General features: G+C 37.2%; 1 protein-coding gene across 19 annotated transcripts in view; it reads left to right on the top strand.

Annotated features, from left to right (window-relative positions):
• The window catches only part of KDM6A (lysine demethylase 6A), a 151,577-nt gene that overhangs the window by 87,560 nt on the left and 38,044 nt on the right, over positions 1-25,973 (top strand). For 3 of the 19 annotated variants that reach the window (XR_003526404.1, XM_027635799.1, XM_027635807.1), the window contains exons 7-18: positions 5,113-5,167; positions 7,755-7,789; positions 10,073-10,138; positions 11,270-11,363; positions 15,815-15,941; positions 18,541-18,639; positions 19,028-19,247; positions 19,815-19,949; positions 20,393-20,548; positions 21,189-21,284; positions 23,216-23,320; positions 23,925-24,320. Coding sequence is in view for 8 of the 19 variants with exons in the window: in XM_027635799.1 (XP_027491600.1) it covers positions 5,113-5,167; positions 7,755-7,789; positions 10,073-10,138; positions 11,270-11,363; positions 15,815-15,941; positions 18,541-18,639; positions 19,028-19,247; positions 19,815-19,949; positions 20,393-20,548; positions 21,189-21,284; positions 23,216-23,320; positions 23,925-24,320 (1,584 nt within the window). In the remaining 11 variants the exon portion in view is untranslated. Of the gene's footprint in view, positions 1-1,649; positions 1,742-3,228; positions 3,515-5,112; positions 5,168-7,754; positions 7,790-10,072; positions 10,139-11,269; positions 11,364-15,814; positions 15,942-18,540; positions 18,640-19,027; positions 19,248-19,814; positions 19,950-20,392; positions 20,549-21,188; positions 21,285-23,215; positions 23,321-23,924; positions 24,321-25,973 lie in introns of those variants that run through there. The other 16 variants (XR_003526405.1, XM_027635818.1, XM_027635836.1 and 13 more) reach the window with 10 other exon arrangements.

Below are 25,973 nucleotides of genomic sequence, written 5' to 3'. Positions count from 1 at the left end.
GCCTTCAAGTGCTGTTTCACCACCTAATTATCTTTCATGTGTGCTTAGATAAGTAATTTTTAAGCGTAAACATTGGACATCAGAATCTCCTGTATTTATTTCTAGTTGTTAAAGAAAAATTAACTAGTCTAAATACATGCATTTATGAGAAGTTTTAGTTTCTTATGCCTAGTTTTATGCCTGTAATTCTACTAGAAACAGGTGCTTTTTTTTAATGTAAAAAACAAAGAAAAGGGCTTTAGCTCTTGCAAGGTGGATATCCGAGATTTCAAGCGTTTCACATAAAATTCTGTGGAAAGCAAGATGAAATGAGTCAGAGGATGATTTTAATTAAAATGTAAGTGGATGGAAAGCAGCATTTGGGAATGAAATTGCTTTCTAAGTCTTTGTAGTTTGCATGTGTGTGGAGGGGAGAGGCGTAGACAAGAAGTAAAACCATGAAAGTTTTTTAATGTAGCATGGCACTGTAATCAAACTGCAGGAGAGTTAGGAGTGTGACTGGTTTTGACAGGGGGTGTTGGTATCACATTGTCTGACCTACAGACTGTTTTCTTTTGTTCACTCTTACCCAGTTTTGCTTGGGGTTTTGGCTAATTGTCACGACTACGAAGAGGAGCAAGTGCCGAAGTTGAGTTAATGTGCTGTGTGACATCTTTGGTCATTTGGGAGGTGGGGAAGAACAAACCATAGGAAGATAAATAAAGTTGATTCAGAAGCTGAGCATTCAAGTTCTGAGGAGTATTTTTACTGGTGCACCTCATTCATGGACCTTCTCCTGGTGAGAGGTGTCTCGATCTGGGCTGGTGCAGGTTATTAGGTGTAACTCTGAGGTTGGCATTCAGGGTGTACAGCAATAGCTGGGTAGGCACAGATTCCCGGCAAGGACTGAGCTTTCCGTGCAGCCTGGGTGTCTGTGGGGGTTGGAGGCAGAGTCCTGAGACGACCCCAGCTCGGGGCGGCTCAGCTCCGTGGCGATGCCGGGGATGCGGCAGCGGCGGCAGACTTCCAGTCACCCCGTTTCCCTGTGGCATTTTGTTGCTGCTGGCAGCCTTTCAGGCTCCTCACGCAGGAATAGCTAAATTCTGATGTTGCAGAAATAATGTATGAAACGTGCAGGCAGCAGTGAGCATTGAGATAGCTTTGTGAAAATCGCCCTGTGAGATGCTGATGAGTAAATTCAAATGCAGCCTTCTTTTCACTGGTGAAAATACAGCTTGTAGGATTGTTCTGCTTGAAAATATTTTTTTTTTCTTAGGGCTAGCCAGAACAAGAGATTTTTCGGAGCATAGTGCTGCTATTCAGCGTATGTTGTATATGTGGCCTTTGTTCCCTCTGTCCTCAAGCAGCTTTGTTCTGCCCTGTCTGTGTAACAGTTTTCCCCCAGTCTTTTTTTTTTTTTTCTGAACGTTGGACAAAAGTAACCGAGGTTTTTACACTACACAGACCTTCATCTTACAAGCTGAATTTGTTCTGATCTCAGAAGGCACTGGAGAGCAGCACGATGAGCTGCTGCAGCAGTGCATAGACGTGTCCTCTCCTGACCTTCTCCCCTGGTCCCAGAGATCCCTGGCAAATGGAGGCTTGGCTCGCTGCCCTGGCTGGTTATGCAAGGCTTTCCGTGTCCTACTTATCTGAACAAAGGCTGCTCTGAGGAACACGGGCATCACACCTAGGTCACATAGGCAGAAAAAGCCATCTCCTGACAGAATTTCACTGAGTCATGATGGAGCTTTGCTTCATGGTAAGTCGGTGAGAATTGTCAGGTTTCAGATGATGGCTTGCCTTGCTTGCTAAATAAATGCAGAACCGAGAGCTATTAGACTTGCTGATGTCATCCTGGAGAGGAGGAGGGAGGAGAATCACTGGTTTGAGGTCTCAGGTTTGGATGTAAACAGAGACAGTATTAAAATCTTGCACTGAGAAGAAAACGGTTCATTTTGTGTTGGTCATTTATTGATTAAAGAAACAACCAAAACTTATGTACTTGTCTCTTAAATTGTAAAGAATTGGTGTTAATTCTAGTAGTGAAAATATGTTAATGTAACCTAAATCGGTGTCAGATTACTGTTATTTTACTGCCAGACCTAGTGCTTTCATCAGTTCTCTCTATATGGAATCCACTGTTCCTCTCATCCATGGAAAGGTTACCTGCGGAATTGTTTCCACAATCAGAGACAAGTCAAGGACTCCAGAGGAGACGAAATAGTCTGTAGATAACGGTGCAATTACAGATGGCTACAAATCAAGGTGATCTAGGACTTGATGATCTTGAAAGGTCTTGTCTAACCTGAGCGATTCTCTGATTATGGCTTGAGCCGCAGCCCTTGAAGAGAGGCTGTTAGTTTTTAACATTCAGAACACTGCCTTCTAGGTAAATCCTCTTACCCGGGATTTGAATTTCTATAGACTGCTGTCTGCCTTGAGGTATTGTGTGTCGTCTCTGAGCTGCAGCGGCCTCTCCTGCATAACAACTATTCCACACAGCAGCAGCAGCAGCCTCAGTGCTGCAATATTTGAGAGAGGTGCAGATGTTTGCCAGCCGCTGCTGTTGGTTGCAGAAATGGAAGTTGGAAATTATTCCTTTTTTTTTTCCTTAATTTTTTTTTTTTTTGTGGTTGTGATTAGTGGATCTGCTCTTGGCTGATGAGGTTGATGTGTTAAAATGCATGCATTGGGGTTTTTTTTAATCTGATTTTGAATACTTAACGGGGAGCTATGTATTATTTATCTGGCAAGAGGTGTAGGTTTGCTCATGTATGTGCATTTCAGAGGTTCTTGGTTTGAAAGGTTCTGGGGTTTCTGTGGTTTGCTTTTAATTGTGATAATTGTTTCGTGCAAATGGTGTATTTTTCTGTAGTTCCTGCTTTGGTTTATCAGTTTATTTACTGTTCGGAGCTCAGTGAACAGTCCTAGGAGAAATTTACTACACTTAAAAAATTTACAGGATGGGGATTTTAAAATACAGAAGTTGGCAAATGTAGCGGTGGAAATTTTAAATTTTTAGGAGGCATTGCTGAGAATATTCCTGCCTTTTTTTTTTTTACTGTATATCACTGATACTGTTGACATATTTATATATTAAAATGGTCACATTTTCTTATATGGTTGCCTGCCTTCTCTCAGTGAGTCTCGCTGCAATAACCCTTCTGAAAAGCTGCTACAGAACAGTTGTCAATTGTTTCTTTTTAGATCTGCTTATTTTTTATAATGGCATTGCTAGGTGAGAGCAGATCTGTTCCTTTCTGCTTTACCTTCTCATAGGAATTGTAAGTGACAGTGCAAGATGACACATCTGTACAAGAAGGATTTTGTACCTTTTAGATCGAGAATACTCAGTCTACAGGCCAAAGCGTTTTGGTGTTTTTTTTTCTTCTTTTGTCAGGTAAAATGCAATTTAAAATAGAGCATTTTATTTTTATTTAGTTCTTTTTTTTTTTTAAAGTTGCCTGCTTAGTAGAATCACTATGGTAACAGACTAAAGGATGTCTCTGAGGCACTCAACCTGCATTGCAATGTAAGTGAAGGGAGACTGTAAGTTGTCTGACTGCTGAATAGTAGAAAAAGGAACAGGCACAGCAGAGAAATAAGATATTACTTATAAGGTGTTATTTACTCCTCTCTCTAAGGTTAAAAAGTGATTTCACAATTAAAATATATGTGAGGTCACTGGGTTTTGTGCTCACTTCTGGGGATGACATTGCTAAAATACTCATTAAAAGTCATAAATTTGTGTTATCGTTCTACTTGAGTTTTTTTTCTTTTTAAAGGCTATTATATATTACTAATGATGATAGAAGACAGTGAGGAGTGAGCTGCATCAGTGTGTGCCTCACAGAGCTCATTAAAGCCATCAGCATTCTTTTTATGCTTTATTATGGATAATACATTAATTTTCTAATATTTTTTCTATTAAAATTAGAGTTTCTTAGCCATTTCTTTGTCTGTTAAACTCTTATAAATCTTTGAGATGTGTGTTACATTGATATGCCATACACAAGGTATTATTAGCACCATGAGGAAAGTTGAGTAGTGTGTAGTAGCTCTGGGTATGACAATACTGAAAATGATTTGTATATATCCATCGATAGGGATTATGTTTTGCTTCCCAGCTACACCAGGAAGCTCTTGATGCCACCTAGTTTGGCATCCTGAATAGTCAGAGCTAAAATATCATTTTTGTGCTAGCAAAACAAAATATACTAGAGCATCAATCATGTTTTGTGTATTAAAAGCCACCTGAAACTGTATTTTGCAGATAACTGTATTTATTAACATTATTTCTCTGTTGTATTAATATATTAATCCAATTTCTACACCGTGTAGGGATTTTCTCTGAGTTTTATGGAAGAGTTCAGAGGCACTGGAGTTTCTGTGCCTTTTCCGTTTGTTTTAACACACTTGTCTTTCAAACTGTGAATAGTGATCAGTGGATTAACATGACATTTGTGAAATGATTGCTCACATCCAGACAGACAGACTTCATTGCTCTGCTTTTGTGACCTTCTTTCTAGAAGAGTGCAATATTTGCCTCAGAACTTAGAAGCTTTACAACCTATAATGTTTAACTGAAGTTATCTTAATACCTGAAGCAGCAGATGTAAGAACTTAGGAACTCCTTATGAACTCCTGTTTTACTGCAAAGATATTTGTATTAAGTGCTCTTTGACAAAAGTTTAGTTTTTAAAGGCTTAAAGTCACTGAATTTGAAGGGTGTTATTTTTTTCTAGATAGACAAGTTGAGAGCTTTGATATTTGTCTCCATGAGGCCGTGAGCCTGTACCTCTGCAGTCCCAGCTGTGTATTCAGAGGAAAACCTGATCTTCCAATTTTGACCATTCATTGGGTGCCTCATTCTTCCAGGTGCTATCCCAGTGGTTTTGTGAAGATGTCTGTTGTCATTTTACATTACTACAAGCATTGTTGTGGTTGCAATAAAAAAGATTTTCTTTCCTCTGGTAAACAGTTGAACAGAAATTGAAAATTGTTTTCTTTAAGACACCTGGCAAAATGCAGTATTGATTTTTCAAGTACAAAATTGATTTATTCTTACTTTGCCAAAGTGCTAGTATTACTTTGTTTGAAAAAGCAAATAATTCTTTTTTTTTTTTGCAGCATTTTCAGTTAGCTCTGATTGACTGCAATCCCTGCACTTTGTCTAACGCTGAAAGTAAGTAAACTATAAGTATTTCCATTTATTTTGTTGTGGATTTTTTTTTAAGTCTTATGCTCACAACTGTATCAATTTTTAATGAACCAATTCTTCAAAATCAAAAGAGGTACTGAGAGGAAAAAAAAGGTGCTGAGAAAGGGAGACTACAGAACCTCTCTCCATCTATCAGTGGAGACAGATGTTCCAATTGTTTTAGTAAATAGAATAAGTAAAAAATGAGACTTAACTTAATCATTGCTCTGAAGACTTGAATTCTGGAGGAAACGTACAATTTGACTGCTTTTTTATTTATTTATAAACACAGTGCTTGTGCCATGGCACACGTTTAAGAGTTATTTAAAACTTTATGGCATCTTTATTATTTGTCAATTTTCAGTTGTTATTTTCATGCCATTTAGATTTATAGATCTAAAATTTAGCATCAGTCCTAGGCTGTAGAAATAAGAAAAAGTAATAAACTTACTTGATTTTGTTTGATTCAGTGCCAACCATATATTAGTCTGTACTTGAACACATCAATCTTTAGTGCAGTGTGATCTATCATGTATTGTAAGCTGTTACAGAGCAGGTATCTATCCAGAGTTAGTGGAATTCTTATGCAAGAATAAGTGTATGTTCCTGCATGTTTTTGGAGTCTGTAAGAATTTAAAGGCATTTACAGAGTTGTGAAGGAAATTACTCCTTCGGTTTTTAAGGTACCTTCGTGCTGTTGAGCTTAGGGTGCCTCCTAAGTCTCACTTTAGAATCATTGGATAAAACATTTAAAAGCATTTCTCTAGGAATTGGATGGAATAGTGAATATTTTGTCAGCAAGGGCATTGAAAGGGAGTTTGTTTACATGGGTGAAACCACTGGCTCTGTCAGCACCGAGGAGACAGCTGTGCTCCAAGGTCTTCTTCAAAGCTTTGTCACTTATCAGGAACAGACACAGATAATTTTGTAAAAATCTGCAGAGTCCTCCCTGAGTCAATAGGCTTTTATTGTTTTTCTACCAGACATGTGATTCTTTAATTATATTTCATGTTTGTTCCTATTCTTTCTCACTGAGTTTATCAGTTTTCACTGTATCTCTGAGTTTTTGTAAGGTTTTCCTAAGCCTTCCCCCACATCCCCTCTGCCCCCAGATTTGTGTGGAGGGATGGCCTCATGTGAAGGCTTCACTGCCTTACATTGAGTGTGTTCCTTACAGAAATGTTTGAGTATTAAGCATATTTTCTTCCTACTTAGGCAATCTCTACTGTGATACCTTTAATTTCTTTCCCCTGCAAGGCATGACTTCATTTTGGAGCTTCACACTGAAAGGGTTTTGTTATGGGGGAAAAAAATTAAAGAGAGATTTTTTAGATAATGAACTCCTGAAACAAAAGCAGGGTTTTTTCTTTCATCAGTACAGAGTGAAGTTTGACAGTGTGATGAACATAATGGGTGTGTTATGTGCCCTTTAGCAAGGAGCACAAAAAGGTTATTAAAATTTTAGATGATGCATTTCATTCTGACCTGGTTTCCAAAGTGCACCCGACTTTCTTCTTTATATTGAAGGACAAAGCAGTGCACAAAGGGAAATTTTCCCCTCCCTTCTTATGACCCAGAGAGAAACCCTGGAACTCCAAATTACCTGTATGGTAATTTGGTGTCACACTATTCTGTAGCTTCAAGGGAAAGGAATCTCAGTAATTGAAATAAATTGAGCTTGGCTCAAACACAGGTATTTTCTTACTTGTAATCCTCAAGAACATCGGGCAGAAGTCTGTCTCAAAGGAACTTTTCTTTCCTCATCAAAACAGAATAAGGATTACATTCATCTCAATTAGCTTTAGCTATCTACCAGTCCACGACTGGTCTTGGGTAGCAGTTCTCAAGCCTTTTATGTAATGATTTGAGCAGCATGAGGATAATTTTCCCTCTGATTTTACTCCTGAACAACTTTCATTTTTCTTTCTCTAGCCAGCAATTTTCTTGCCTCGTAGAGCTGCTGGTAGTATTATGGCATTCTGTGCAATTCGTGTGAGGAATTGAAGATGCTTAACAGTAATGATCAGAATATCATCTGTAATTAACTCTTTGAGTTGAGTTTCACAGGGTGACGGGGAGAGACAATACCTAAAAAGGAAGGAAAAAGACCTAAATTTAATCTGGCACTGTGTAACATAGTTTTCTGTTCTGTATCCCATCTAGTCTGTCTCTCTGCAGTTGAATGGAAGTCTTTATTTCTGAGTCATTTATGTACAGAAAATATTACCTGTGTTCTCTTACTGTGCATCTTTGCCTAAAGAGATTTTATTGCTAAATTTATTGAAAGGTTAATGGGCTCTGTGTTTCAGAATACAGATAAAATCCATGGGCTGCCTTTCTGCAGTATCCTAACATTTTTCATGCTTTGTTAGGATACATATTCATCCTCTGTCAGGTCTGGTATATTAAGTGTAAAATATCAGTGTAAACAAATATTTTTTTTATATCTTAAAAATGTAACTTGTCTGTTTTGCATCAATAAATTTGAAATGTCATTTAGTCCTCACTTGAAAAAATATCTTTTTGTTGTTGTTCGTTAAAACTAATAATTTTGATTTTCCCACTCTTACAGTTCAGTTTCACATTGCCCACTTATATGAAATCCAGGTAAGCTTTAAGCTCATAGTTATAAAGTGTGGTTGAGTTTTGAATATATGATGCAGTCAGTCTCTGGAATTCAGATTATAGATGCTTTAGTAAAGTTAGACCTAAGTCTTGAATCACTAAAGAAACTTTTTTTGCTTTGGCTAAATTAAAAATATTTTGTATGTGGACTGTCATGCTGTGAAATGGAGCAGCTATTTTAATAAAAATAGATTTACTATTCTCCCAAATTGAGTGCAAAAAAGAAATCCCAAAATATAACTTCTAGGAAAATTCTCTTATGAAATTATATTCATATTTAAGAAGTTAGACGTATGTATAAAATACGTAATTCCTCAAATCATAGATATATTGTATCATATATACACAGACATACATAAATCCAATTCCAGACAGTTGCCCAGGTGTCTTTTAAGTATATTTGACATGAAATTTTCAAATTCAGTTTTTCAGTTTTCAGATTTAACTGAAGATATGTGGCATTTGGAATCTGAGGTCAATGGCACATAAAGCTTATTAATTCTGTATCAAATCCTACCATGGAGTTTTCTTGGTGAATCCTTTGGGAAATTATAGAACACTGCCTGAGCTTCCAGAACACAAATACATTAAAACCGAGTAGCTTCTGAAACAGCTATTGTATATTTGTAATTTGACTGACTGGTTATATAGTCTAGATTTTGTGCCCTTCTATCATGTTTATACATATCATATGACTGAGGAAGGGATGTGACATGAAAACAAAACCAGTTGTAATTGAAATGGATGACAGACATAAACTATATTTTCAGTCAGTTGGAAAGTAGCCTGATGAAGTAAGTACTGTCTTTTGATGGCTCAGTGAAAAATGGCCTTAAGTATTTATATATAAATAAAAGATACAGATCTGACAAACAAAATACTTTTCTTTTGAGTGCTTTTGGTGCAAAGCTGCATGACAGGACAGAAATCTCCCATCCCAGAGCACCATTAAGCAGCTTCTTGGAATGTCATGGTTCTTATTTGGCCTCCATCCAGATTTCATCCCGGGCACTGAAGCACCTCTGACACATTTATGTGACAAAGCATCCTCAGTGCACTACTTCTGTTACTCTGGCAGATCAAAAGCAAGTGGAACACCTCAGGTCACCATCTCAGGTGCCCTGAATAGTTGTGTGACCAGTGCTGACAGTGCTTAAGCTGTGCTTTTTGACTGACAGCTACAGCAGCAGGAACTTCATTTTGTTGCGAGCCAGAGCAAAAACGTTTTGGTGGATTCTACTGTTAGATTTGTTTTGTCTCACAGTTCTGTTGGGAGGGGTAGCTTGTCTTTTGGAATTTGAGAAACTGAGAACCACAAGGGTCCTGACTTCTGAATATTACCTCTGACACAATGAAGAGGGGTTTTGGAGACAGGCTGGTTGCTTGGTTTCTTTTACAGGACACAATGAAACAGGGTTTTTTTAACTCCTCCATGTGTTTGAAAATTATCTGCTCTCTAATATTGTAGAAGTTAATTCATTCCTTAATTAAGTACCACAGTACTGGAGTTTAAATGATAGGTTGCCAGCCTCTGAACAAGAGAGGAGCCTGGTGCTGATAAGAATTTGCAGTGGGGTTTCATGGTGTTAAATGCCAGTTTTTTCATTTGTGGCCATGAGGGAGCTTATAGGGTGTCTAAAGATGTTGTGTTTGGTTCTCCTCCCCTTTTGCATTTCTAAGACCATTCATGATGCAGCCAAACATCAAGGACTATGGATCTTTGGAATTAACATATAGATAATAAGGGAAAAGTTCTTCACTGGCAGGGTGATGAGGCACTGGAACAGCTGCCCAAAGAAGTTGTGGCTGCCCCATCCCTGGAAGTGTTCAAGGCCAGGTTGGATGGGGCTCTGAGCAATGTAGTCTAGTGGAAGGTGTCCCTGCCCATGGCAGAGGGGTTGGAATTAGATGATCTTTAAGGTCCCTTCCAACCTAAACCGTTCTGATTCTATGAAATAAAAGCAAAAAATATTCCAAACCTGAAAAACATACTCTATTTTAGTAGATATTTCTGAATCTTCCCCAGCATGTAAACATCTTTTTCAAAATGTGAATATTAGGCACTAACATTTACCTATTTGACGTCTGGATTGCTGCCTCTGCTCTCATGCTCTACAGTGAACTTCTGTTCATTTGCTTATTATCCTTCATAGTCATAAACTACAAATTTTGTTCCCAATGCTAAATTTAAAGTTTTTTCCTGATTGTTTTTCTTTTGCTGGACATGGATATTTTATTTATTTATATTATTTGTTTTCTTACCAGTTGTCTGCATTTCATGAACACCAATTAAAAATCTTTCCTACCAACTTCCCCTTGTTCCATTTGAAAGTATGTAATTGCTGCTTTAATTTTTCTTCCTGACTAGAATAAGGTTTTAAAATCACCAGAGTTGTCTTTTGTGATTTTTTGAGATTTCAAGAACCTAATGACATTTTTAACTTTTAGTAGGTATTTATACTGTTTAGAGTCCCTTTTAAAGCATCAGTACTCATTACTGTGCACTCTGTGCTTAAAACAGATGTAACTAAGCCACGGTCATTTGCATTTAGGTGGCCCTATTTCTTTTAATATGCTCTTCATCTGTTTGCCTGGATGAAGTGTATTGTTGAATTATCTGAAAGCATATTCGTGGGAGAGGAGGAACAGAAGAACTGAACATTTAAAATATATTCACTGTTAAGCAATTATTGTTACAAAATGCAAAGTTAAATGCTGACATTATTACCAAATAATTCATCTGTTGAGAAGTCTTAGCCTTTAATATATACAAAATAGCTCATACTGTTCAATGAAGTCAATAAAGACTCCAATCCTAACCTGTAAATGTGTTTTATGTACGAGCACCTGTTTGTATAGGGAGTTATGAATTGAGTGTTTCCAGGCTCTAAGCACACTTAAACTATATAGTAGATAATAAAATGGCATACCTTCATTACCTAGGCACAGTCCTTTTAATTTTGCATATGGTGAGACTCTTACTAGGACAACAAATATGTTGAAAGAGGCAGCTCAAATATACTAAAGGAAGGAAAGAGGCAAAATTATACCAGCCACCAATTAATGATGATCTTCATTTCTGTTACAGATTTCCTGGGAGGAATTTGTGTAGGGTTTTCTCAGATGTACACTCACATTCAAGTATTCCCCTTAAAAGCAGAATATTCATTTTAGAATAAAAAGCATAATGCATGTATGAGGAGTTGACCAAATTTAATAATTTTCAAATTTCTCTCAATTCTTTTCAGTAGTCAGTTTATATTAAATACTATATTTATGGAAGTTATTCTCCTACCGTATATATACGTCACTCATTAAAGCTTTCATATGCACTGTATGCAAAAAAAAATTCTAGAATTTTTTGTCAATGTGTTTGTGTGCTGTCAGTGCTGTGAAATCGTTGCTATTGGTGATCTGTTGTAAGCTCTATGATTAATCCATTTACTTTTTTTCCTTTTGCAGAGAAAGTATCACTCTGCAAAGGAAGCTTATGAACAGCTTTTGCAGATCGAAAACCTTCCTGCACAAGTAAAAGCAACTGTCTTACAGCAGTTAGGTATGTAAAATTAACTTTTATTTTTCCTCTGTGTTTCCTTTTTCCATCTTTGCCTTCAGTAGTGTTGTTTAAGGCTCCATTTCCAAACGAGTCTTAGACACACTGAGTATGATACGTGAGATTTTTCACCCACAATAGAATATGTAAGAGTAGATAATAAAGTAAATAAGAGAGGAGGAAAATATTTTAATTAAACTTAGAAAATTAAAAAGCTTCTAGACTTGCTGCAGTATGTGTGTTACAGATTTTGGGCAATGAGGGGGGTGGGCTTTCAGAGAAAGAGTGCAGCAGTTGGAATTCTGTGTTCTCTGTTCTGCCTCCAATAACGTCCCTTGAAAAGCCAGGCTAAGTGCAGTAAACCAAAATACTCTTCTCTATTGCAGACTAGAAGAACATGGCAATTGAAAAATTTAGCTTTTCTTTCTTTCTGGTTTATACTACATAATGAAAACCTATTTCTGCAACTGAAAGATTTATCATCGGATTCCATAAAAGAAAACACATAAAAAAACTGAAAAGGAATTATTTTTTTAAAAATTGTCATTTTCCATTTTTATAGAAAGCTGCTAAATAATTTTTAGACCAAAATTTCTAGTGGATGGGTAGAATAAAATAGTTGTGTCCTATATACCTTATAAAATATTTCCAGAATATTTTGTTAAAATTGTTCAACCTAGTGCAAAACTTCTTCATTCACCTTCTCCATGTTCTTCATCTAATTTATTCTTCTAAATATTAATTTAGCCTGCTTATGCCCATTTTTATTTTTTTCCCTCTTTACATAGTGGTTATTTAACTCAGATTTGTAACTGGCACCAAGTTGTGGCCACAGTGCTTTCTTTTTTCTGTAATGCAGGTTGTGTGTGGATTTGGAGTGGGATAATTTGTCATCTGTGACAAAATGTCAAAATTGATGGGCTAATTTTGAGTCATCTGTGTATGAAATGAAAATGAAACTGTGGGAGGAATTCACTGCAGGACTCTGGGTGCTGCTCTTTTTGCTGTCACAGGACAGTGTTGCTTATATTTGAATAAGCCCTCTGAATTTATTTTTTTAGCTTGGTGTTATGTCACCAAGCATAAATTGTCAGCACTTTCATCCAGAAGGGCTGTACATCTGATCAGTGGAAGACAGGCTTCTCAAAAGAGCTGACCAGTTCTTTTTCAGCTCTGTTTGATGTATGTTGCCACAATAGAAGCAAAGGCACATGGCTGTATTCATAAAATCCTGCCACAGGTCTCTGTGTGAGCAGTAAGAGCAGCGACTTTGAGAATTGTCTGCTGTCTGAAAACTGGATTAACTGTCTTTATTCAACCAGCATAGGTCACCCAGTTTTGTTGTGTGGGTAGCTTCTCTGTGGAGAAAGGGATAGAGTGGTCTTAACCAGAATATTCAAGGAATAATGCCATTTCTTTTCTGTTAACAGCGGTATTTGTCAGAGTGTGGTATTTATTGCAGATTTAGTCTTTAGCAGCTGTGACTGTGGAGGAGAACCCTGTGATTCCCAGATAAACATTTACCCAGTTGAGCTGATTCGTGCTGATTAGCTCAGGTGTAGACATAATAGTAAGATCTGTACAGTTGGATAAGAGCAGTTTGTTTCTTCTTTTTTTTGCTGTTCCATTTGCTTTCCAGACAACAATTCTCTTCACCATTTTGCTCAAAATTACATTAAATTAATGAGACTGAAGATCTAATCTGCCCCAGTATGCTTTGTCCAGTTTTACTCAGCTGTTGCGTAAGGAAGAGTGTAACAACAAAATAAGTGTCTGCTTAGAGGTTCCCAAAGCACTCTTCCATTAATTTTTGGCTAGGGGCATTCCTAGATGGTGTCCATGTGATTGGGTGAGACATCACGAGGTGCTGGAATGGGGAAGAGGTTCATCTCCTCAAAAACAACGATGTTTACTGGGGAAAAGTGATTGCCACAAGTTCAGCATGAGAGTAATAAGCATTAAAAAGGCCACTCTACCACGAGCACATCAGAGGGATTTGTTCCAAGTGACATTGTAAAGACCTGGAAAAGAGCGTGGAACATTTGTGAAGTGTGGACAAAATCCGTGGTTTTGTTTATTGTATTAAAAATGTCTCCAAGAGTGGAAGAGTGATCCCTATACTGGTTAAGAGTTGGAGTTAGGTGTTCCAAGTGGGAAACTGCACAGCTTGCCAGGGGTTTTCCATCACTGCCTTTATGTGTGTTCTTCACTTCATGCACGAGAAGAGCAGATGTAGTTTCTTTTACCCTGTGCTATTCTAGTGGAGAACTTTTGTTGGCTCTCCCTCTCTTGCTTTCTGCCTTTTTCACCTCCCTGCAGAGAAGGATAAAACCGGGAAGCAACCCTTGTTTCAGCAGTGAAACCAGATAGGGATTGCTGTTTCTCATTTCTGTCTCCTAGAAATAGATTTGTTCTTTTTATCAGTGAACCTCAATAAAGATCTCCTGAAGATGCAGCATGTTTATCTTTCAATCCAGCAAGGTTCTGATGAAACAGAAAATAGGCACACAACATTTCCAGAGATACGGGAAATTGTTTAATGTCTTTTTTTTTTACTCTTGTTTGTAATCCCTGAACTATTACTTTCATCTCAGGCTTTGCCTGGCACAGCACCTGATACACACATCCTTAACGAACAGTTACACAGGTGAATTCTGATAACCAGCCTCACATAAGCCTTTTTTCTTAAAGCATGAGTATCTTCTGTATTCTTAAGAACATCAGTGTCTTGGGATTTGAATCAAAATTGTAGTTTGTTTACTAAGTTCATGACAGAAAGTTGTGTATGTTTTATGTCTCTGCAAAAATCCCTGGGTTTTTTTACTTCATTTTTTTTCCCTGATTGGTAGAGTTCTGACTTGATTGATCTTCAGTCAGGATAAAGTACTTTTTTTTTCAGTACTGTAACCTAACCTGGCTCCTAACCTGGCATTTTTTGCAGTCTATGAAATATTTGAACTTCAGCTTGTGACCACAGTTCCCAAGTGATATTTCTTAAAACACCTCAGGCAGATGTTGTTCAGTAGACGTGATTTTATTTTTGATTGCTATTATTAAAGCTTGGAAGTTTGCAGAAATGTTGTGGTGTCTGTTGACAACTGTGAGCCCAAGGAATAAAAAACAAGCTGTATAGAACAGGTAGAATAAAATACTTAAGGTATAGTCTGATTACAGAGAGTGAAGTAAAGCTACAACTACTCTTCAGGTCAGTTCTCAGCCTTACCTACTTTGTCTGGCATTTCAGATGAGATCTGAATCTGATCCTTTGGTATTACCTTGTAGTTAGACTTTATCAAAAAGCTTAGATAAGCTCAAAGTGCTGAAGTTTAACTCACGGAGGTTTTAAATGAACGTGCAGTGCAGGTGTGTGTACAATTCTGTAGGTAATTAGAGCTTTATACAAACCCTGGGTATTTTATGAAATTGGTATCATAGTGGGACTGTTTATGGCTGGGAGACTGTACACACATAGAGACAGTCCTTTGTCACATCTTACATTTTGCCATTGTTGGCTGAAAAGCAGTGGATTGTTAAGACAAATACATGGATATTGAGGGAACAGCAAGACATTGCTGAGCATTGTGGTACGTAGTGATTTCAGCAAACCGGCTGCCTGCCACAAAGGGTTTCCTTGTTTGTACTCATTGTAAGAACAGCACTGAGATGGTTTTGTGGCTGCTTGAAGGAATTCCATCTGAGCACAGAGGCAGATGAGGAGCAACCTGAGAAGATGATGAAGGTGCTTTATTTGGAATGGTAACCAAGCCTTGCGTCAGTGCCTGAGCAGAGATGTGTTTTAATTGCATGTAAAACAGTGTTTGGGAGAAAGGATTGTGGGAGGCCTTTAAAGTGGGGATGAATAACTTATCTAATGTAATGAAAGAAGGAAAGGCCTTTGAAAGAATATGATATGTGGTTAGATGAATTTGTTACGTAGATGAGAGGTGATGGCATTTGTCAAGGTGAACAGGAAGGATGTTGTAGTAATGAAGATGAAATGACAGTGTAAGAAAGCTTTAAGTGGAGATGCAAAATATCTTAGTCAAAATGCAGATACAGGTCAAATATGAGGATTTAGAAGAAAAGGAGTAGATGTTATATATGTTGTATATATATTACATGATTGATATGTGTGACAGAGAGAATGGTGGTGGCATTTTTCAGTGTCTGAGTAGGTATCTGTGTTCAGAGGAGGAGAGAGTATACATTTGCAGATTCACTTTTTGTATTAGAAAATTGAGCAGTTTATTGAGCAGTTTATTTCTATGAGACTATGCTACTAATCTCATAGAAAATTATTTAAACAGTACATTCATAATATTATATGTAAGTGATGTTATTGTTTGATATTCCTGTTTTTAAAGAGACACTAATGCTATCAATATCCTGCTGTGCCAAAGTATTAAATGGTCCTGGGGAATTTCACTTCTACCATTTATGGATTCTTTTTGTAGGCTGGATGCATCACACCGTGGATCAGCTTGGAGACAAGGCAACCAAGGAAAGCTATGCTATACAGTATCTCCAGAAATCTCTAGAAGCAGATCCAAATTCTGGTCAATCCTGGTATTTCCTTGGAAGGTGAGGAAAGACTTTATAGACACTGTAACTAGATTTGTAAATTTTTTTGAGGATACTCATTATTGTGGGTATCTTACACTGTTTTTCTTCTTAATCCTTTCAGAGGAAAATTGAAGGGAAAGGATGTATGAATGTGCTGGAGTCTTAACATTTTCTGTGAAGTGTATAAAAAGACAAGGTGCTAACATATTTGGGATGAATATAGATTAGAAATTGAAATTAAGTATGTTACCCATGCGGTCCTGCTTTTTTTGGAGTTATTATTCAGTCTGCACATTCACAGTAATCTGAATATGCCCTGCCTGGTTTTACCTGTTTCTCCTCTTCCTCCCACATCTTCTGTTCTCTCTCTCTTTTTTGTAAATTGTTACTTTTTTTATATGTTTTTCACAGTTCTTTTGCTCTTTATTTTCTCCTAATCTCAATCAGCTTTTGCATTAAAATACAAATATTTTCCTAGGTATACATCCATTTATAAAGTACATACAGTGCAACTGTACATTAGGCCAAGATAGTTCAGACTAATCCATTCTAATTTCTATTTAAGTGTTCTGTAATTTTGTACTTTAAGACAGTAACATACTCCCAGATATAAGTCATATCGATTGAATGAGTTTTCTTGGTCTCCTGTTCAAGACAATAGAGTGCTTTACACAAACCAGCAGTAACTATTGAAATAATCAGGTTTTGGAGAAATCTTTGAGGACAATTCAAGTCCATATGAGAACAGGCCAGTTCTGTTGAGAAATACAGCAGAAAAGAATGAGGCAAAAATAATATCCTAGCCTCAGTATCTTCCAGGTGATGTTCTTGGAGATTCTGATCAAGTACAACTGGAACCTATTTTTGGTTTTGTCATGCTAATCCCATTCTTCCAGCTGTTCCTGTAGGACAGGGCTCTTCAGCCAGCTGAGGGAGTGTGTGCAGGCTGAGGGAAGGACACCAGCACTGAGTGTGAAGGGCAAAGGGCAGATGTGGAGCGAAAAGGGAAGGGGAGCCAGGGATCACCTGGCTGCTCTGATCTTCCACTGGGCTGAAATCCTGTTTTTTCTTCAGTAGTCCCATTCCACATGCTGTGAGTTGAGTTCTTAGGCAGCAGGACAGAGCCAGGACTCCATGAACTATTTGTGTGCAGCTGCTCTGCTCCAGCTCCTGCAGTGCCACAGCTTACACGTGGTCACAATGAAACCCAGGACTGTGCAGACAAGGGGGGGGGAAATACAGGAAATGGGGTGGAAAATTTAGTTGGAGCATCTCTTATACTTTGCAGGGAGGATTAGAGCGAAAATGTTTCTGTGCCCCATTTTTCCATCGCATACAGTGGCAGAAGAAGAAAGAAAGTGTGTTGTGGGGTTGTGCATTTACTTTTTCCTTCCTCGTGTGTTCCCTTGTGTAATTCCTTCCTCTGCTGGTTGTCCAAACTGGATAGCAAGTTGGTTTAAATCTACCTTCAAAAACATATCACCACCACCCTCCTCTCCACTGGAAAAACTCCATCACCCTGAGTTTTGTTGGGGACCTCATGTCAGTGCTGTTCTAATGAGAGGCTTTATGTATCTGATAAGCAAGCAGAGTGAAGCATGTCTATTGGAAATTGGGTTGGACTGTGATTAAAATGATCTTCTGAAACATTGTATTCAGACTTAATGGATGTTTTTAGGCAAAGTAATGCTGTATTTTATTGCATTCCTTTCCTAATGTGCCTCAAAAATACTTGAAAGAGTGTAGCATGTTTGACAAACCTTTGCCTGTACTGTTCTGCTTGGTTTTTATTTTTTACTAGAATAAATTTTCTGATGCTATTTATGTGTTTTGAAAGTTGTCAGTTATTTTTACAACAGTGAAACTTGTTACAAACAATATAAGACACAGCTATTACAGATTAAACTAGTAAATGTATATATACAGATATTTGATCTTGGCTTTATTTGAAGCTTTTGATTTTAAAACAGTGGGTATTATTCCCTGTGATGTAACTGTAGTTCCCTTTAATGCCAGAATACCTTTGAATTTGTATGTGAAAAATACTAAAGTAAGAAATTATAAAAACATTCTGAGTAGCACAATTTGGTGATCTGTATGTGCAGTACAAGTAACTGGTTTTTCATTAATTGAATATTAGTGAGATGCAAGAAATGCACATAAAAAGCTTCCCAGGCAATCAGGAACCATCCTCATTGAGTTGGTCAATATCTCCCAATAATTCTGTCTTGTAGAACGTTAAGTTTTATAACCATTTGTTTGATGAAATAGGTAACTTAGTTGTTTCTTTATAATGCTGTCTGTAGATAAACATTGTTCTTATTGACTGATAAACTATCACAAGGGAAAGAAATGTAAGTCTTTCGAATATGGTGTGACTGTTTTCCTTACAAACACAGTGATCTTGGGTTTAAGTAGTTTTGGTGTACTTCTCAAATGTATAATTAGTAATACATGTTAAGATGTTTTAGTCTGCTTATGTCTGGCATTCAGAAACAGCGAGTGATGAGTGTGTGTGTTTGCATGACTTAACGTTTATCAAATCAGTCTTGGTAAGCCATCCTCAATCATTACCTTCTATAAATATTACCAAAGTTCTTTTTTTTTCTCCTCCCAGGTGCTATTCAAGTATTGGGAAAGTTCAGGATGCCTTTATATCTTATAGGCAATCTATTGATAAATCAGAAGCAAGTGCAGATACATGGTGTTCTATAGGGTAAGAACGATACAGGGTAATACAGTGGTATTATTCCATGCTAACATATATATAAATAAAGAATATCAGCTTTTTAACTATTTTGTATGCTGAGTGACTGTAAAGCTTTTTTTAATTTATACCTTCATGTTGTCAGACTTGTCTGATATGAAGTTTAAATAATGAATTTATATTTATTTTCTCAATCCTTTAAATCACTGAATATGCCACGTATAGATGAATTTTGCATGTTAAAATTGTAAAAAAAAAAATATAAAATTGTATACGTTGTTTCTGTGGTTTGTATGTTGCCAAAGTTTATTGGGGGGGGAGGAGGATGTGTATTATTTGGGTTGTTTGTATTTTGACTTTGTTATTAATTCTCCACTTCACTAATCTTTCTATTCAGTGTGCTGTACCAACAGCAAAATCAGCCTATGGATGCTTTACAGGCCTATATCTGTGCTGTACAATTGGACCATGGCCATGCTGCAGCCTGGATGGACCTAGGCACACTCTATGAGTCCTGCAACCAGCCTCAGGATGCCATTAAATGCTACTTAAATGCAACTAGGAGCAAAAATTGTAGTAATACCTCTGCACTTGCAGCACGGATAAAGTATTTACAGGTAAAACTAATGTTTTTAAGAAGGGGGAAATAACTCTTCCAAATACACAGCAGAGGGGAGGGGAGAAGTAACACACAAGTTTAACTTGAAGTTGTTTGTGGTGTGTATAACCTGTTTTCATGTGTATTGTAAGCATATCATAGCCTGTAATATTTTATTTCTTCATTTTTAAGTGGAACTTAATTCCTTATAAACCCTATTTTGCACATTTAATCAAAACATACTGTTTTACATCACTTTGCTTTTTTTCTTTGTATTGTCTACATTTTTAAGTTCTCATAACATATAGTGAGAATACGCACACACTATCTTTTCACTCTTGTTTGCAATTTCAGAAAAAAAGGAATTATGAGACCTCTGAATCCAGAGCTCATCTTTGTTCTGATTCTCACAAAGGTTTATATTCTGGTTACCCTCTTTATACTTAGCACCTTTCTAAAACCCAAAAATTTTAAATCTGTCCTCTCTTTAAGACATAATTAGCTACAGCATTTAGGAAGATTTCATGGACTTGCTCTTACTAAAGTAGGCTTGTGTTAAATTTGCTTTTTACATAATTTTTCCTAGGCTCAGTTGTGTAACCTTCCACAAGGTAGTCTACAGAATAAAACTAAATTACTTCCTAGTATTGAGGAGGCATGGAGCCTACCAATCCCCGCAGAGCTTACCTCCAGGCAGGGTGCCATGAACACAGCACAGCAGGTGAGAAGTTGGGTTATGTTCTGCAGGTGCCCAGCTTTAAGGGTTCTTTACAATCGGTAGTGGTCAAGCTTATTTTATTGAGCACAGGATTGGCTTTTATTTAAAAAAAGGCCTTGGATTTATTTGCAAAGGGATATTAGATCAAGAAGCTCCCTACAATGTGGGAGAAGTATGGGGGTACCAATTTAGAACCTTTGTGGATTTTCATGATTTTAAAAGGTTTCATCTTAAATAGAAATGCTGCAGTGGTTTAATAATCCCGTGAAAGGTACACATTCCTCCATTGATGACCATATGGAAACTGATTTTTCAGTTATTGAGATCAGCTTCAGAATATCTACTCGGCCCTTTTAAAACATGTGGGCTGTTAAAATTATAAAATTTAAAGGAAAGCATTAAGAATATATAGAACCATATTTTTGTCTTCCTTCTGTGATTCTTAGGCTTGTAAACCTCATCATCCAAATACTGAACCTGTACTAGGCCTCACTCAAACACCAATTTCACAGCAATCCTTGCCACTACACATGATTCCTTCTAGCCAAGTAGATGACCTGACCAGTCCTGCCAAGAGGAAAAGAACATCTAGTCCAACAAAGGTATATATTCTGATGAACTAGAGCCCCCTACCAAAATTATATGGAAATATGTATTCAAATGATGCAGCATGCACAGAATTTGTGCTGTAAATTTTAATCCTTTGGCATCAAGGTGGGGAATGTTTTTTAGAAATTTTAAAAAGGATTTTTTCAGTGATGTGTTTAATCAGATTCCAGTTCAGACATAAGGGCAGTGCAGGTCAGTGGCACTATACTGCAGTCATAGCTGTGTAAGGGAAGAAGTACAATTGTAGTCTGATGGTGGAGAGGGAGACAATCATGTCATCCTGTCTATTGCCTTTGCTTATATTTAGAATTCAAATGTTTCATCATCATGTAATAGTGTTACAGTAGATAAAGTATTCAGTTTTAAAAGTAGCATACATTTAAGTTAATTGCATAATTTGATTTGCTTGTTTCTCGTTATGATATTAGATATCATTAACTTTTTCCTCAAACTACTCTGATACTGTTGGGAATGGTAGAATGAGACTTGGTGTATTTTAGTGTATTCTTTGTTTATATTGTTATCCTTGAAACAATGACTAGTTCTTTCATAAGCAAGATAAAATCTAGATAGTAAAAGAAATTAGGTTGACCCTTTGATAGTCACACATTTTAATGTAATGTTTTCTCTCAGAATACTTCAGATGTTTGGAGCAGTGGCCATACAGTGTCACATCCTCCTGTACAGCAACAAATTCATTCTTGGTGCTTGACACCACAGAAATTACAGGTAGGTATGGAAGATCTTCAGAAGCTCTGATATATTTTTTGTTCCTTGCCTTTTTCCTTTTAAGAAAATAAATCTGGGACATGTTTCAGTTTCACATTTCTGAAATTCAGTGTGAAGTACTTCCCAAATAATTCCCAGGATGTAGTTCAAGTTGTTCTAATATTTATGGCTTCTCTAGGTGAGATTAGTTCTGTAGTAAAATAAATGATCTCTGGCAGAAACTGAACACTTACATTGTATGAATTCTATAATTTATAGGGTAAGAACATACAGTAGCTCTTTTTTTCTTACGATGTTTTAAAGATAGATATGCAAATTGTCACACTTTCATGCCAAGTGAGTTCTGTGAGTTACTGTAATGTGGGGAATATTGAAAGAGGTGTAGAAGTATTGTAATATAATCTTCTTTTCCTCTGAGGTAGCTTCTTGTATCAAACTGCATAAACAAACAACCACATTCTACAGAATGCAATTACTCAAATGAAATCTGGTGCTGCTTTTCTGTCTTTATGTCATCTAATACAGTTATATGAAATGATCAATTTTAATTTGGAAATCTTATTTCAGGTATTTTTTTGTTATGATATTTTGTTGTCTCTTCAGTTCATTAGTGCATGCTGTGAACTTCAGCAGGAATTCCATATTTTGAAAATCAGGCCTAGCTGGGAACTTTCACCCATGTATTGCAGATACTGCTTTGGATGCAAAGAAAAATAGAAGGGAACACAGTGCAGATGCAGACAAGGCATTCTGATTGACTGAGCAGTGTTCTCCTCAATTCCAGTATAGTTCTTCAGCTGTTTCTCTGTCTGAACAATATTGGCTTTATTATACTGTATAATTTTCCCTTCCCTCTTCCTCCCACCTCCTCACTGCTTTGGTCCTTCCTCAGACATTCTTCTGGATCTCTCTCTCTCTCTCCAAGCATTCTCATTATTTCTCTTTGCTCATTTTACATCCTGCTACTTTTTCTCCTTTTCACTTTCACCTTTTTCCAGATCCAACTTCCTCCTCTAAGTGGAACCTAAGTAGGCCTCTCTATCTAAGTACACTTACTGGACTTGCTGGCAATAGCTTGACCAAATTCCATCACGTATGAATAGGAAAGCCAAAAATAGATGGTAAAAGAGGAGAGCGAATAAAACCTTTATTACATCTTCTACGTTGGCAGCTTAGAGGCTGGATGGATATGGCATGTTATGTATACATATAAAACATACATGTATTTTTGTCTTACTCATTGCAGTCCCTTCCAGAGGGACTTCAGAATGGAAGCTACTGTTAATCCTGGGAGCTTGGCATGAACGTCCTCTTTTTAAGTCATACCACTTGAAAGCAGCAGACTTACTGGTAGAATGATGGGGTGTGCTGAGTAGCTAAAAATGAATAAAGAGATCAAATCTTTTGGTAACAGACACCTAAATTTATCAGCTGCAAACAAGATCAGTATTGTAACAAGATATTGCGCTCTCTGATTAAGTTACATAGTTTTCTGAGGGTTTTTTTTATATTTTCTGAAGACATTTTCATATGTGAATATAGGTTTAATTAACTTCGTGATGAACAGTATTAATAAAAGAATAGCACAGTACAAAAAGGTGCTAAAGTATACATAATTACGATAAGAATTCCATATAATCATACTTGAATGTAGTTTTCTTTTACGGTACCAGCACACTTAATTTTAGTGTGGTAATAATAATTATACGCTCAAATAATTTACAGAGTCTCTTCAGTTTTAGTAACTGGAGATAAGGTTTGGTTGCAGAACAGTGTAAGGAAAGATGTTTCAGTCTGCAGCAGAAATCTCAGAATTGTTTTCAGCTTTGTAAGTCTTGCCTTCATGGGTACATTTTAGTATTGTATGCAAGAAAGTTATTAAAAAGCCCATGTGATTTTAACGATTCTGAACCACACTGCTGTTTTTTTAGCACTTGGAACAGCTGCGTGCAAACCGAAATAATCTAAATCCAGCACAGAAACTCATGCTGGAACAGCTGGAGAGTCAGTTTGTCTTGATGCAGCAACACCAGCAGGTGAGAACAAAAATATTTTTTTCTCTTTTACAAAACTCTTCTCAGTAATGGTGTCTGTTGTGTTTCTTGAACTCTGAATAATTTCTGTTGTGCAGAGTTCTCGTGCCTTTTGCTGCGTTGCATTAATTTATCTTTTTTTTGTATAAAGTACAGTTGTGGATTAGCGGTTGAAACATAATGGGCTTAGCTGTGTTTTATTATAGGGCTGCCAGATAATTTAAAAATTTTCAAGCCACACTTTTCAACTGAAGTGAGTGGACACATCTGAAAGGAGTCTTACTTGAAAAATACGCAGTCGTAGTGAGCGGTATTGCAGGATCTCTCTCCTCCTGTCCTTGTTCACTTCTCTCTCTCTCTCTCAGTGTCCAGTTTCAGCAGTAAAATACTCAAACTGAAGGGCTCAGAAGAAAAGTGTGCTGATAGCTTTACCTTAAAATTTATTAAGCACTTTCATGAGCATGACAGTCATCTCGGTTCTCAAAAGCAACCGTGAAGATGTGTCAAATTGGAATTGGACAGTGCAGTGAAGTACACAAACATTGCATGATCCTTACTTTCTAAATTCTGCAGCCAATATTCTTGTGCTTTGTTCCCGTTCCATTAGATGAGACAAACAGGAGTTGCACAGGTACGATCTACTGGAATTCCTAATGGGCCAACAGCTGATTCATCACTGCCTACAAACTCTGTCTCTGGTCAGCAGCCGCAGGTTGCTCTGACCAGAGTGCCTAACGTCGCTCAGCGTGGAATCCGTCCCGCCTGCCCCGGGCAGCCCATGGCTAATGGACCCTTTCCAGCAGGCCCCGTTCCCTGCAGCACAGCAAGAACGCTGGGTAGTACAGACACTATTTTGATAGGCAATAATCACATAACAGAAAGTGGAAGTAATGGAAACGTGCCTTACCCGCAGCGAAACGCACTCTCTCTACCTCATAACCGCACAAACCTGACCAGCAGCGCAGAGGAGCCGTGGAAAAACCAACTATCTAACTCCACTCAGGTACAGCTTCAGTTTGCTCATAGAGTGCACTAAGGGGGCTTCAGGGGCAAGGCACTGCCTGAAGTCTGTCATTTGTAAATGCACGTTTTCTAGAGTTGACGACCTAGATGCAAATAAAACATACACTAGGCTTTACGTTACTTTTTATTGTTAAAAATCTGCGTATTAAATCAACTCCTTTCAGGATAGAGGAAATGATGATAAATCAAAGAGGGCAGTTCCATACTGCTCAGCTGCCTGCCTTTGCAGAAAACTTTCTTAAAAATGAATTCTTGTACGTCTTTTTGTTGCTTCTTTAATGTGAAACCTCGTGACTTTGTTTTTCATGTAGGAGGGAATGTGCATATTTCATGGGAAGCTGAATGTCGTAGTTGTTTTTGACATTACATTGTTGCCATGATGTAATCATTACCATATTTTTGTTCCCATGTGATCTTTCAAAGTTATTGTCTGGCATTCAGTACCACAAAGTTACTTGCAGAAAAATACTATAATGCCAGTAAAAATCCATAGGGATTGAAGTGTGTGAGTAGGGGTGTTTTGTGTATATGTGTTAGAACTTGAAGATGGAGCTTTTTTTTTTAAATTCCAGCCTAAATTGTCTCTCTTCCAAGACATACTTTGTGATATATAATGAGTTCTATAGGAAGATACCTTAATGGTTTAATTCACTTTTACCAGGTGGGTTATATGGTTGATACAATACCACTTTGTTCCTCAAAATTGCACACATTTCTTGTTTAATTAATATTGCATGTTACTTTAACGCTGAAGAATTGAGAGTGGGCTTTAGTACAGACGTACATAGATACTTCACTGCATATACACTTCAACAAAGGCTGAGAAGACACTGAAACATCTTGTGTAAAACATAGTTATTCAAAATTAAAACAGTGTTATGATTTGTAAAAGTTTCCACTATATAAGCAGTACTGTTTACATCGTTTATAAACATGGCAGGGGGATGTGGAACCTGTTCACCACATTACCTCTTGCTTGAATTAGAATTCATTTTTCTATTTGCTCTATATAAATTGCTAAAGAGGTATCTGCTTCATGTTAGGTATCTGTTGTGCTAGTTCCATAAAGTAGGCAAGTAATAAATCACAACAGGAGTTGGCCACTTTCTGTGGAGATGATGTTTTTGGGAGGGCTGGGTACCTGCTGCAAGCAAAGCTTGTGATGCCATTCCCTGTACCCATTCCATCTTTGTTCTGCATGTATTCAGAACACAAGGTCTCAGCAGAGTTTCTGAGTCTGTAACATTCTCCACAGGTATCAGATGAACTCTTGATTTAAAGAACTATTTATCAGTAATTAAACTACATAGAGGAATTAAGAGATTACGTATACAGGTGTGACATGTATAATGCAGTTTGTAATTAACAAAAACATTTTGCCTATAATATGTGTAGCAACACTTCTGAAAGACAAGTGAACACCAGACCAGGAGGAAACTTCATCACAGTTGGGATCCTGCAAAGTGGATCCTTTCCAAAAATCTCAGTTCCAAGTAAATATAAAAATGGTTTCTTTCACCAGTTTTTCCCATTGGCTCAAAGCTAAGGAATCATTTAAACATCCAACAATGTAATTGTAGGTTTGGGAATTTATAATGAAATGTTTAACACAGCAGTTGTTACCCTGAAATCA

This window comes from Corapipo altera, unplaced genomic scaffold (genome assembly GCF_003945725.1).
Source record: "Corapipo altera isolate COAL_440 unplaced genomic scaffold, ASM394572v1 0, whole genome shotgun sequence".
In the NCBI taxonomy this organism is placed as follows: domain Eukaryota; kingdom Metazoa; phylum Chordata; class Aves; order Passeriformes; family Pipridae; genus Corapipo; species Corapipo altera.
The sequence above is the reverse complement of the archived record's forward strand: the minus strand, read 5'-3'. Positions and strand labels throughout refer to the sequence as shown.